The sequence below is a fragment of the Polypterus senegalus genome, chromosome 3 (genome assembly GCF_016835505.1).
Source record: "Polypterus senegalus isolate Bchr_013 chromosome 3, ASM1683550v1, whole genome shotgun sequence".
Lineage (NCBI taxonomy): Eukaryota > Metazoa > Chordata > Cladistia > Polypteriformes > Polypteridae > Polypterus > Polypterus senegalus.
Window position 1 is genome coordinate 75,718,059 of NC_053156.1, and position 14,906 is coordinate 75,732,964.

Below are 14,906 nucleotides of genomic sequence, written 5' to 3' on the forward strand. Positions count from 1 at the left end.
CAGAATATTCTACTATAAAAAGTATTTAGATGCTGCATATGGAATAAACAATCCTTAATGTATTCAAATTTGCATTTTGATTGGATATTCAAAATGTTTATCGTATGCTGAATACTTTACGAATACTTTTCAGATAATTTCATAAATTAATTTATAGGCCACTTCATAAAAATGGTATAACAAGTTAAATGTTTAAATTAAATTGTGAAATGAAAATTCAGTTCAGCCTCACATAAAAAAGAAACTCTATTTTTATTGTTCTTCAAAAACAAGGGAACTTTTTCCTGAAACTTTTACTAAAAAAAGCTGAACACATGAAAAAAATACCTGTAGCTCAGAGTGTGTTTAAACTATTTTACATTCTTGAGTTGTCCTGCTTTTAAGAAACAAACTTAACAAACAATATTATCAAAATTAAGGTTATGCATTTTTCACATGGCATACTTGCACTTGCACTTGGGAATGGGCATTTAGTGATTGCAGCGTGTTATTTAAACAGAATCTATAAATATATAAAATAAATGGTGGTACTGTTACACCCCTTTAGTGCTTTAATCCTGGTGATCACAGTACTGAAAAGGAGGTGTTGTCAGCGCTATGAGTGAAGATACTGGATTTAACCTGTTCTGTGGCAAATTGAGTCTAGAAGACCATTCTGGACCTTCTATGAAGAACTAAGACAGCAGGAATATACATGGGTGTGGATTATCACTTAAGTACTTCAGTATGTGATAGTATAACTGGTTCCCTGCACATGCACAAAAACTTAAAAAGTGTACCACATCTCTCATGTTCTTCTATCCTAAGGAACATGTTAATATTCAATTCTGTTGACACTTACATTGTCACATATAGAAAATTTTATACATGTACAGCAAGGAGGATATGCAATTTGAATCTAAAATATATTATATCTACATTAAAATTGTTATTAATATTTATGTTTAACCTTAAAAGAAAATACAAAGTTCATTTTTATTTTTTTATCTTGTAATTGGTTGTCAATACTTTCAGGTATTTCCTCAGTTGAATTATACCATGTTTCATCATTTTGCGGTTATACCCCAGGGTTTACATTAAAGGTGTAAAGGGTAATTGCAAAACAAGTACAAATGTCACTCTCTGTTTCCTGCAGGTCTGCAATTAACAAATTGCTTCTTTACCAAGACATCACATGAAGATATACTTTGATATTACTAAGTAAAGCCTATTTCTGAAAAATATGGGACTACAAGAATTTCAACAGCAGTATTGTGGTCAGAAAGAAAATATAACCTGTTCCAAGAAATACACATCACTTCTTCCTAATGTAATACTTTATTTTATCTACACAATTGCAATTTCCTTAACTACTCTTGGAAACTTGCTAGTGACCATTTCAATTTCTCATTTCCAGCAGCTTCATACCCCAACAAATATTCTTGTGCTATCAATGGCAGTCACTGATTTACTGACTGGACTATTTATTATGCCAATCGAAATGGTGAAGACATTGGAAAATTGCTGGTACTTTGGAACTATAATCTGCATGACTGAAAAGTTTATTTATGCTTCATTAACAAGTATTTCTACTGTTCATCTTTTATTTCTTGCTGTTGATCGCTATTATGCTGTGAACTATCCTCTGCTTTATCCCACAAAAATGACTATTAATATAGCATGGATGTTTGTTTTAATAAGCTGGCTCTGGCCCATTCTGGAGTATGCTCTGTATTACATTTTTATTATTAATATACTGGATAGTTTGCAAAATGACTGCTATCAGCTATGTAGATTTTTGATAGACCTGATATCAACACTCACTGATTTTCTTTTTTCTTTTCTCATGCCTTGCTTAGTTATGCTAGTGCTATATGGCAAAATCTTTATTATTGTGAAACAACATGTAAAAAGCAATTGAGAATGTAAAAGATGGCAAACAAAGTGAAAAAAAGAATGTGAATGGATATCAAAATAAACAACATAAAGCTACTAAAACAATTGCTATTGTAATTTTCACATTTATATTATGTTTGTTACCTGTTGTCACGCACGCTTGAGTAGGAGGCCGCGGATTGATTCGACAGCACCTGGGAAACCACTCGCCCAGGGAATGGTGGGGTATTAACTTTCTCCCTCTGCTTCCTCATAGGAAAAAGACCGTCCTGCACCATAGGCATGGATGACCGCAGTCGCGATACTTCCGCCCTTCCTCCGCCATCTTGCCCTGGCGTCATCCTTCCCATCCTCCCTTGCGGTCCTTCCCGACATTCCTCCACTTCCGGCTCCTCCCCAATAAAATGGCGCGCCAGGAGTCGGCGCGCATATGAACTGTTTGTTTATATTTTGACCAGTTTTTGTTTGCAAATTGCAATATACGGGGCGGAAAACCCCAACCCTTGCTACTGTCTCTCTCGGTCCTTTACAAGTGGCGTAGTCGGCAGGATAGAGATCCCGGAATAGACGGAGGGACAGGACCTGAACACCGTGCTGCAGGAATGAACGCCCAGCTCCAGGCCCTGCAGCAAGCGCAAGCCGCTACCAACCGGGAGCTGGAGGCCACGAGGCCAGGTTAGTGGAAGCCCAACGGGCGAGACCAGACCCGCCCAGGCAGCCGCCTCCCTATGGTGCCGATGGGGCCTTCCGAGGACGTCGATGCCTACCTGGGCATGTTTGAGAGGACGGCCACCCGGAACGAGTGGCAGCGGTCCGAGTGGGCGTCCATCTTGGCGCCTTACCTAAAGGGACCCGCGCTGCGGGCCTATTATGACCTCCCTGAGGAGGAGGCCGCTAATTACGACCTCCTCAAGCCCGAAATATTGGCCCGCTACGGCATTAGCCCGGCCAGCAGGCGGCGAATGGCGGAACTGGGTCTTTGACCCGAAAAGCCCTTCGCGCCCAGGCGTTCGAGTTCTGGGTCAAGATGGGCCGCTGGCTACGGCCAGAGAGCCCGACGGGCGGAAGTCGTCGGCGGGTGGCCTGTGAAGGCCTGGTCAACGCAATGCCCAGTTCCCTCGCCCAGCAGGTCCGGGGCACGCCTATCAAACATGTCGGGCCTCCTCGGCGTCCTGGAGCGTCAGTTGGCGGTCCTCCGACTTGGGGGTCAGAAAAGCCTGCTCGCGGGAACCGCAGGGACGGGCGGCCACCCCGAGCCCCTCGGCGCTGCAGAAGCGCCAGCCAGAGCCAAGAGAGGCGGGTCCGCCGCTGTTTCAAGTGTGGCGAGACCGCCACCTGCTGCCAAACTGCCCCATCACACGCCCGGAGCCTATGGACTGCAGCTGGACATCGCGGAGAGGTATTGTACCCGCCGCATCCCTTGGCGAGTCGAATACGGGAGTGGTGTTGCTAAATGGGCACGCCGTGGTGGCTTTGTTTGATTCCGCAGCAACATTACCATTGTTGCTCGCCGTTTGTCTTACCGCAACAGTGGTTAAAGCAACATTTGTTGGTTACCTGTGTACATGGGGGACTAGGTCATATCGCTCCGCCACTGCTATCTTACCTGGAAGGGGAACCAATCAAATGGCGGTCGCTGTGTTACCTGACCCCCTTCCCAGTGATCCTGGGACAAGACTGGTCTAAAAGAATCAGCGGTAAGCCATTCGCGCTCCGGGCCTCGTTGGATCTTGTCATGAGGGGAAAAGGCACCCTCCCGCGGCCTCCACGCCGTGCACAAGGGCAGGCCCTATGGGCGCTGGTGTCTCGGGGGACCTTTCCGTGGCTACGGACCTTGACCCGAAGATTCCGCCGGAGAAGGGACTAGCCAGGGAACTCTCCCCCGGGCCCAGGCCCCAAGACCCTCTCGGCGGCCTGGACCATCAATTTCGGTCCACGCCGCCTCCTTTAAGAGGGAGCAGTGGAATGATGACTCCCGCGCTTTGCCCGAACGCGATTGTTCTGCCTAACAGCTCGACAGCGGACGGATCCACACCGCGGAACCCTTCTTTGTCCTTGAAATGATCTGTTGTACCGAAAGTGGCTACCCATGAGGGCGAGGTGCGGAAGTTGTTGCTAATTCCGCGTACCTTCCGGCGGGAGATATGCGAGTTGGCGCATGCTCACCTCCTAGGCGCCCACCTCGGGGCCGAAAAAACACTGGAGAGAATTAAGCTCCGCTTTTACTGGCCTGGGATCAATGAGGAGGTCCGCGGTTCTGTCAATCCTGTCCGAGTGCCAGACCCGCCAGATTCCTAGGAGGGACCGTGCTCCTCTAGTCCCTATTCCCCTCGTGGACATCCCTTTGAAAGGATAGGGGTCGATTTGGTGGGACCCCTGGAGCCCTCAACCCGTGGCCACAAGTATATCCTGGTCATGGTGGACTATGCCACCCGGTACCCAGAGGCGGGTCCCCCGCGCCCGCTAATACTAAAAGCATCGCGAGGGAACTGGTTAACTTGTTTTCACGCGTGGGCATACCCAAGGAGGTCCTCACGGACCAGGGTACGCCCTTCACTTCGGATACGTTCAAGGAGGTGGCCAAATTACTGCAGATAAAGCACCTGAAAGCGTCAGTCTATCACCCGCAAACTGACGGGTTGGTTGAGCGTTTTAATCAGACGCTTAAGCAGATGCTCCGCAAGGTAGTCAGCGGACGGCAGGAACTGGGACCAGCTCCTCCCGCTCGTGCTTTTTGCCTACCGGGAGGTACCCCAGGCCTCTACGGGCTTCTCCCCTTTTGAATTACTATACGGGCGACAACCCCGGGGGATCCTCGACATCCTAAAAGAGGGCTGGGAGGCCGAGGCTCTTCCCTCCTCTAATATTTTGGAGTACGTAGCGCAACTGCGCGACCGACTCACAAAGATCAGGCCCCTCCTAAAAGAGCACGTGACTCGTGCGCAAGCAGCGCAGGCCCGGTGTTACAACCGCAACTCCGTCCTCAGGGAGTTCCGCCGGGGACCGAAGTTATGGTGCTCGCCCCACCTCCCACTCGAAGCTGCTCGCCACTGGCAAGGGCCTTACGAGGTTAAGGAGAGAAAGGACTCGTCGACTATTTGGTAAAACAGCCCAACCGTCGACCGAGTGAGAGGATCTATCATGTCAACCTGTTAAAGCCCTGGAGAGATAGAGAGGAGCTTCCCAGCTCCCGTAGGTCACTCTCCCTTTTCACAAGCACAACTGCCCTTAACCTCGGCGAAGAGCTGACCCCCAAGCAGCGGCAGGAGTTAGCCCAAACACTCCGAGCCATCCCCGAGGTGGTGAGCGAGTCACCCGGCCGGACCGCGCTGATTGAGCACGATATAGTCACGGAGCCCGGGGTAATCGTCCGGGAGAGGCCCTACCGACTCCCGGAGGCAAAACGCGCAGAGGTCGAACTGGAGGTGAAACGTATGTTGGACATGGACATAATTGAAGAGAGCCATAGTCCCTGGTCCAGCCCTATTGTCCTCGTCTCCAAGCCAGACGGCTCCTGGAGGTTCTGTAATGACTTTAGACGTCTGAATCAGATCTCCAAGTTCGATGCCTACCCCATGCCCCGCATTGACGACCTCCTTGAGCGGCTGGGTACGGCTCGATATCTGACTACCCTTGACATGACAAAGGGGTATTGGCAAATTCCTTTAACGGCATCCGCAAAGGAAAAACCGGCCTTTAGCCCCCCTAGCGGGCACTGGCAGTACAAGGTCCTCCCATTTGGGCTGCACGGGGCTCCGGCGACCTTCCAACGCCTGGTAGATAGAGTGCTGACCCCACCAGTCCTATAGTGCCGCCTTACCTGGATGACGTTGTCATCTATTCCGGCACCTGGGAGGAGCATCTACTGCAGGTCGCAGCTGTCCTCCTAACACTGGCTAAAGCCGGCCTCCGCATAAACCCCGGAAGTGTTTTTGGATTAAAGGAGGCCAAATATTTAGGCTACCTCGTGGGACAAGGACAGGTGCGGCCACAGAGCTCCAAAGTGAAAGACATCTTAGAATGGCCCCGTCCGAGTACCAAGAAACAGGTGCAGGCTTTCTTGGGGCTTGCGGTTTCTACCGCCGGTTTGTTCCCGTTTCTCGAAAGAGCAGCACCCTTGACTGACCTGACAAAAGGGCGCCCTATACGTGGTGTGGACCGACAAAGCAGAACAGCGTTCAGTGACCTAAAGAAGGCCCTAACGCCGGCACCTGTGTTACGGACGCCCGATTTTGGGCTCCGCTTATTCTCCAGACCGACGCCGGACACAGGCCTGGGTGCCGTGCTGAGCCAAAGCGCCGATGGTGTCGAGCACCCTGTGATGTACCTTAGCCGAAACTGATGGACCGGGAGACCGCACGCGGCAGTGGAGAGGGAGGCCTTGGCCATTAAGTGGGCAGTGACCCACCTCCGGTACTACCTGCTGGGTCGCGAGTTCGCTCTGGTGACTGATCACGCTGCACTTCAGTGGATGTCCCTGCACAAAGAGTCGAATCCGCGGGTCACCAGGTGGTTCCTGGACTTACAGCCGTATAAGTTCACTGTCGCTTATCGGCGGGCACCCTTCAGGCCAATGCCGATGCCCTCTCGTATTCACGACCTCTCGGTTAGGTCCGCCCGACCTGACGGTCCTGGGCTAAGGGGGATCGTGTCACGCGCTGCAGTAGGAGGCCGCGGATTGATTCGACAGCACCTGGGAAACCACTCCGCCAGGGAATGGTGGGGTATTAACTTTCTCCCTCTGCTTCCTCATAGGAAAAAAGACCGTCCTGCACCATAGGCATGGATGACCGCAGTGCGTACTTCCGCCCTTCCTCCGCCATCTTGCCCTGACGTCATCCTTCCCATCCTCCCTTGCGGTCCTTCCCGACATTCCTCCACTTCCGCTCCTCCCCAATAAAATGGCGCGGCGCCAGGAGTCGGCGCGATATGAACTGTTTTGTTTATAGTTTTGACCAGTTTTTGTTTGCAAATTGCAATATACGGGGCCGGAAAACCCCAACCCTTGCTACTGTCTCTCTCAGTTCTTCACACTGTATATATTATAATTATTATGGAACTTTTTAACAGTTATCCCAAAATTGTATATGCTTTATTTAATGTGATTGCATTTTTAAATTGTGGTCTTAATCCTGTCATATATGGCTTGTTTTACCCATGGTTTCGAAAAGCCTTTAAATTAATTTTGTCTTTTAGAGTTTTTACAGCAGATTCATCTTTAACAACTCTTATGTGAGAAAAACATTAATAAAGGTAATATTACAGTTGAGAAAACAAATAGGTAAATCATAATTTTATGTTTAAAGAAGATCACTAAGAACACAATGTTTTGGCTATTCACCTTTTATCAGGTGTGTATTAAGCTTGGATCAAAATATGGATATATTACAGTAGTCAAGTTCTTCCTGAGTAATGGAATCAGTAATACTAGATACATAATTTTATTTATTTATATAGATAAAACTTTTTTCCATCTGAACCCACAATCACAAAATGGAGTACAAGTTTATACTGAAACGCTGTATGTTGTTTCTGTGTTTCTACGCTATGTGAACAAACAACTTTCAAATTATCAATGCACACTTAGTTTTCCTTTTTCTGTAATTTGGTCTCTGACAGGTTAGGTGTCTTGCTCTAGGTCACAAAATGAGCAGAGATCAAATTTCTGTGGTTAATAGTCAATATATAGCACATGGCAGTTATTAAAGAAAAGTCCATAAATATTAAATAATAAATAAGTAGTTTCAATTAAGATCATGTAGTGTTTCAAATAGTATCTTTCACTAGTCTAGCCAATTTAATCGTATGTAGACGTATTTTTATACAAAAAAATGTTTCATTTCAAAACTATGTAAATAAAAGACTTATTTTTAAAAGGCAGGGTAAAATAAACTTGTAAACTTGTATAAATTGCCAAAGTACAAAATACCTGTAAGACTTTTACCTATTGGCGATTATTTACATATGTTGGCTGTTTCCTTCATTTTCTTTGTATGACAGATGGCAGATTAGTATTAAGTCAGTACTCCACAAAACAGTATTTTGGCCATACATTGGACTTTTTGTGTGAGACTTTTAATAAAATGAATTATCATTACCTTTACTAAAAATATGAATGCATGTAAAGTACTCATAATGTTCTAAATTATAGTTTTATAAAACCCGACATCACTGTAAATGGATGTTTTACACTGCTTTACTATAATTAAGGAATCCACAATTATGGACTTGGTGAATTTTTAATTTTTAAAGGATACGAGTGACAAAAAATTACACTTTAATATGAATTGAAAATTTTCTGCATCTTGAAAATTAAAAATGATCTTTGTGGACATGCCAAACTTACAATTTTAAACTTTTAGATAAAAATAAATTTTTTGTAATTTTCAGTAGATAAGGAAGGTAAACCCTCTCTCATAGTGTGTATTTTGGATAACCTTACTTAGAAAATGATGAATGGAGACTGAATATTAAAATAAAATTACCAGTAGTATTCACATTAATTTATTTTTGCATGGTTGTCTTTATTGAGCATTTGAACAAGACTGTAATGCAATAACGTTACACATTGCAACGTTACATTACATAAATCATTTTAAAGTACAAACTGACTTGCTAGACTCATTTTTCAGTATCATTTATTATCCTTTTCATGGAAAATGTATGGCTAGGCTTTACTATAGTTTTGCATTTTTCTATCATAAGCATACATTTTAATATGTATATTCTGTGTTATGCTTACTTTAGTCAGTTTTCATTTTCAGTATGATTTAATGGGTGTAATGCAAAAAAACTCAATCAAAAAGCACTGTAAGGCTTTTGCGAATTCTTTGTATGTATTCTTTTTAAAATATTCTGCAGTAACCAAATTTACTGTTTATTAAGTGAAAAATTAAAATCATTAGTCAACAGTTATACTGTATTTTTTTAACATATACAGTATGTTTCAAAGGAGCATATTCATTGTAACACTAACTTCCATGGAATTTTTTAGTCAGTTCAATTTTCAACAAAATGTTATACTAAAAATAATGTAGAAATATCAATATTAGTGATATTCTTGTTAATTCTGTTTTTTTTTAAATACTGTGCTCTGTACAATAAACCAATTTAATTGCATGTCATCACTAATGTTATTTTGAAAAGTCTGCTAAATATCTAAATTAACTAAATTAAACTTTAAAAATGATATATAATCTATTTGATTTGCACAGATGACTTTGTGGAATTTTTCACTGACAAAGCATTGTTTACCTGGTAACATATGCAATAAATAAACATGTGTTTTAATTAGTAATCTAGAAATAATTGATTTTAAAAGTGTTCCCCTTCTTTTGTACACACTTGGACATTGATGAATGTTTCTGTCATAAATGGGCTTGTCAGTATGCAGAAATCTAGCTGATGACAAACGATATAATGTGACAAGGCTTGGAGATGACAGGCAAAAGGTTATAAATAACATGTTTTAACTTTACCTTGCTTTTTATGATGTTTATAATCATTATGATTTTTAGTATGTTTTGCCAGGTGTTTTAGTTATTTACTCCATTATTTACTAATGAATATATTAGTGGGTCTGATGCTGAAGTAGCTGCAGCCTTTTATCATTCTGTGCTTGCTCCACTTATTGTCAGTTATCATTATTTGGGTACAAATAAAGAATCAAACTGCACAGAAAAAGACAACCCAATAGAAAAACAACAAAAGAGGGTTAATCATTTAAAGCTAGAACAAAAATACAGATATTTCCAAATGTCTTAAAAATGAAATAATAATATGGCTATGCTTTTCTGAATGCAGAATAAAAGAAGAGAAAAAGTCCAGTTTATTAAACAATAAGATTAATTATAGGGAAAATGACTCACTGATTGTGATACTAGTTGGAACAAAAACCTGCAACCTACATGGGGTATCCAGGGCTGAGTCTAAGCATAGGTCCCTAAACATGTCCTTTAACTTAACTGCAGTTCTGGCCTGTGCCACCACAGAGTTATCAGCCCATATGCTGGCTGCTCTTGTTGTTATCCATACACATCTGACCAGCTCATCACTGGAGTATCTGAACATTATCCTTACCCATCTTTTTACCACCTTGAGTTCTTCTACTACAGACGAGAATGGGAGCTGGATATGATCTGATCGAATGTAGCGACCTACTAAAATCAAACTAGGAAGAACTCTAAGCCATATTTGGAGGTGTTTATTTACTCTTCTTTTCACATTTTTCAAACAAGCATTAGTATTTTGTATACTGTCATTACCCATATCAGTCTAGGTAGCAGTCTGTGCTGGGAGGACTTGAATATACCGGGAAGTCCTGATCTTTCGATAATCCTCAGTCAATTATCTACTTGCTTTTATATGCTAGCAAAGTTGTTTCTATTCTAGCAAAGTTGTTTCTATTGATGATAGAGTCATCATACTATTTCCCCTGGTGTTTGATTTGATTTTTCTAAATTAACTTTACCCTGAACTCGGAGCCTGAACTTTTCAGCCACTATCACCATGCTACTTGATTTCTTAGGCCTGAATGCCTTTCTTGCCTATGATGCCAAGTCTCCCATCATCTGTGTAAACATTCAAAGCACTATCCTCAAAAAGAGGTCTTTCTACCAAAATAGAATATCCTGTCCTAAACAAATTATATAGAAAGAAACTTTAACGTACAAGCCATCTGCAGATTAAAGAAGAACTAAGAAAAGTGCAATGTGACCTGGGTGGTGCTCAAAAGCAGAGGCTGTAGAGCACTGGGTCAGAAACATAAACTGACTCTTTGGATGTGGAATTTTACCTCTCTTAGGAGGAAGGAGCCAGAGTTCGTGGGTGAGTGGGAAAGATACCAACTAGATATAATTGGGTCTCACATCCACTCACTCGCTTGCTTCTGGTACCAAACCCCTTGAAGGAGACTGGACTATCCTTTACTTTGGAGTTTCCAAGGAGGTAAAACATCGGGTGGGACTGGGCTTCACATTGAGTCCCTGCTTGTTTGATGCCCTGTTGGAGTTTGTCTCAGAGAACAGGAGGGCTGCTCTGTAAGGCTGATGGTCGCAGAGCATAGAACACTGACTACCATATGTGCCTATGCACCAAATGTAAGTTCAGAGAACGGTGCCTTCCTGGAGTCACTGGAGAGAATCTTGGAAAGGGTCCCAATTGGGAATTCCATAAATCTAAAATTTTGTTATTGGTCTTCAAAGCTATGCATGGTTTGTCCATAATGAACACCATCTTTGAACATGAGGTGGCTCATAAGTGTACATGGTACAAGAGCACCTTAGGAAAAAGATCTATGACCAATTTTATAATTGTATCATCTGATTTGCAGCCGTATGGTCTGGACACTTAGGTGAAGAGAGTGGCATAGTTATCAACTGATCACCACCTGATGGTGAATTGGGTCAGATGGCGGGGGAGGCACGTAAACAGACCTGGAAAGCCAAATCAAATAGTGAGGGTGGTCTGGAAACATTTGGGAGAGGCTTCTATCCAGAAGACATTAAATTCCAACCTCTGAAAGATCTTTTAACATATCCCGGAGGAGGCTAGGTACAGAGTCAAAAATGGGCCTTGTTCCAAGCCTCCATTGTGAAAGTGGCTCGAAAGAGCTGCAGCCTGAAGGCCATAGGTACCTCATGAGGTAGCTACCCAAGGATCCAATGGTGGACAACAGAGGTGTGGGATGCCATCGGGGTGAAAAATGAGATCTCCTTATATGGTTAGCACGGGAGACTCCCAAAGCAGCAGACAGGTGTTGACAGGTCAAAAGAGCTGCAGCCTTGGGTCAGGGAAGCAAAAACCCGGGTGTGGGAGGAGTTCAGAGGGACCATAGAAAGTGACTATTGATTGGCTCAACGAAGTTCTGGCAAACAATCAGGTGACTCAGAAACGGCAGGCAGGGATTCACCCAGGCTGTTCTCCGCAAGGGTGAAGAAATGCTTACCTGGACTGAGGATGTTATTTGGCAGTGGAAGGAACACTTTGAGGAGCTCCTGAACCCAATGGATGCCCTCTGTGGTGGAGGCAGAGTCAAAAGCTGATGCAAGATCAATGGCCATTACATTGAGGGAAATCACTGAGGTAGTTAACACTAGAATTCCTGAAGTCTACTAAAAAAGTTGTAATCCCAGCCCACCTTAAATCCCTTTGCACCTCTCCATCAGCATCTTTTATTTTGTAACTGTATCAATGAGCACAAGCAGCAAGCTGCCTGATGTCCTATCCCCCACCTTGACGGAGCTCAGCTCAGGCAAAAAGTTCTCCCAGCTCAAGCCAAGGCTCCTTATCTGCATGTGAGGTTAGGTGCCTGGAGTTGTATAGGGTAAATAATACAGTATGTCGTTATTTGGAATACATGCATTTCATATGTGTTCTGTGTCTATAAAGGTCTGGGTAAGTGTAGGATGAAAGGAAATGTGAGAAATTCAAGAAATGCTGAAAACATACCTAAAGCAGAAACTTTTTCCATGTTATACTAATAATGATCTGAAGTGTATAATGTGTGAAGACTTTAGTCCAAATATCAAATAAACATGTGCGCTTTTATTCAAGGATATAGCCAAAGAATAAAAAAAGCATTTAATTTACATGTGGCTGTCAATGAGTTAAAAAGTCAAGCTCAAATGTCAATCAACAGGGAGTTTACATGTTTTGTTGAATGGTGTGGAGTTAAAAACTGCTGCCTTATAACCCAAAGGTCCTGGGTTTGAGACTGGGTGCTCCGCGTTTTGAGTAGTAAGCTACTATTATTATTATTTCTACAATATAATAAAAACATACATTTGATTTGAGTCTTTAACACCCGGTGTAAATTTTGGCTACTTGCAAAAGTTAGCGCTTCTGTTTTTATTATTCAATTTTATTCTTTCAATGACGTTCACGTGGTACAACAAACTTGCCTCTCCCTCTCTGAGTTGATGGCATTTATCTCCATTCTTTTTGCAAGATCAGCACTATGGCCGAAGCCTGCTCAGAAGTATTTGTACCAGCAATCAAAGATACAATGTACCGTGACTGCTATCGGACTGGACAAAGGAAGGACCGTAACAACAGACAGCTTCTTCACAGCGCTTTCGCTGGATAATACACGGCTGCACCACAATGCAGCTCTGCTTGGCACCATAAGTAAAATGGGACTTCCACCTGCAGTTAAAGTCACTTCAGTATTGCACAATGTGTACACAATTTGCCACGCTGCTAGATGAATAAGGGATCAGCTCCCAGTATCACTGGAAAAGGTGGATTTGGAAAGACCGCCACAGGGAATTTCTTTAGCGATCCTCCATTGCTGATAAGGCATAAGGCAGTTTTATATTGTTGGATTTCTCAGTGTATACAAGTTATACTGGTCTTTACTTTCACTCAATGTCACGGTAATACATATTGGCAATCAACAATTGAAATTTTGCTGCCGGAATCAAAGAGTGCTTCAAGTTTAAATCCAGTTACAACCACTACTCCTGTATGTGATATTGTCAGGGCATTTGTAAGTGCACACAACCCTCCTTTCTCTCTCCATGTGCATTCCTCTCCATTCCTGAGTAAGATGCGCATCCACAGGTCCAGGGACTTTGGAACAGGCTCCAGCTTGTAAGGGACAGACAGATTTTGTGGGACGTAATCTCCATGGTGTCCGCTAGAGAACCGTTTTGCTCTCCCAGATTGCGAGACTGTCCTAGAAGTAACAAGTCCTCATTTATGAGTGGTGTCCAAAGAAATCCACCACATACCGTATTTCAGTCTATAATGGATTTGAATAACTTGCAGAGGCCCCGCATATTTGAATGATGAGCTAATGGTGAAAAAATAATCTCCTATCGTGAGGCCCCCCTCAGGCGCGGGGCCTGAGGCGATTGCCCTAGTCACCACCCCCAAAGGCCGCCTCTGCGCCATTCTACATAATGACTTAGTCTACATATGCCAGCACACAAACTTGTTACAATATCAGCCCCTGTAAAGTAAAGAAATGTTAATGTGTACAGAATCATAAAGAACCAGCAGAAAATCCAAAGACCCATTCTATTATTAGTTACTTTAATGCTGTAAAAAAATGGCTCATATAGCAAGGCAGTGGTCAACTGATATGTTCACCATGTTTGCAACAGAAACTGTATTTAGAATTTATAGAAATAAGTGAGATAAGAACAGCAAAATGTCTTAAAATACCAGCAATTTTCTATAGCTGCAGAAAACTGGAAAGGCATCGCAAAGAAGCCAATAAGGAAATCTGCTGCAGCCAAAGACACAACAAGTAAGTTTGAAGGTGTATGAAGCTGCTTGAAATGAGAGACTGAAATAATCACAAGAAGGTTTCCACAGATTGTTACTGTTGTTACAAAACCTGCAAAAATGTAAAGAAATAAATAGAGTTCTTGTTTCAAAATGTGTCTAAAGCAGGATGTATTATTGTTAGGATAGCAGTAATCCAATCCAAAGTCCTTTGGTCTCATTTTGTTTCTTGGATTTTTTTTCCAACGATATATCAATTGATTCAGAACTGAAATTGTGTAAACAGATGTTTAGAATATGGTTATTTATATAAAAGGCACTGGCAGAATATTGCTCTGTGGTTACCCTTAGAGGAATGCAAGGTCTCCTGTGACAGGAAATTCCTTATCAATTTCACAATTGCTTAGTAAGCATCAAATTTAAAAAAAATGACTCCATGGTGTCAAGGAGGGGCTTGGAAGCTTTTGCCTCAATTTACTTTGATTGCTTAAACATTTTAACTTAACAAATTCAGCTTGACGATATTGGAAAATGTGAAGTATACAGGAAATACTGAGTTTTGCACAGCTAAATATACTGTTCACATGAAAAGGTTCTTTTATTACTATAGACATCATTAAGCAGGTTGAATATTCAGGAAAAAAAGAAAAAGTAATATGAGACAAGTTCAAAACCTGTACAGTACAGATAACAGTGTGTTGTATTTTACTGAAAAATTAATTGTACACTTTTAGGAATTTCTGAAAAAGAATGATGAGTAACATTTAATGAAATGGAGTGTTAAACATGTAAGTTGGTTT

At 42.7% G+C, this 14,906-nt stretch overlaps 1 protein-coding gene across 1 annotated transcript in view; it reads right to left on the reverse strand.

Annotated features, from left to right (window-relative positions):
- Positions 1 to 10,398: 10,398 nt before the first annotated feature.
- The window catches only part of LOC120526552 (trace amine-associated receptor 8b-like), a 37,342-nt gene continuing 32,834 nt past the window's right edge, over positions 10,399 to 14,906 (reverse strand). Inside the window, exons 2-3 of the mRNA XM_039749715.1 lie at positions 14,044 to 14,218; positions 10,399 to 10,510 (exon numbers count right to left, since the gene is read on the reverse strand). Coding sequence (XP_039605649.1) covers positions 10,399 to 10,510; positions 14,044 to 14,218 — 287 coding nt within the window. The remainder of the gene's footprint in view (positions 10,511 to 14,043; positions 14,219 to 14,906) is intronic.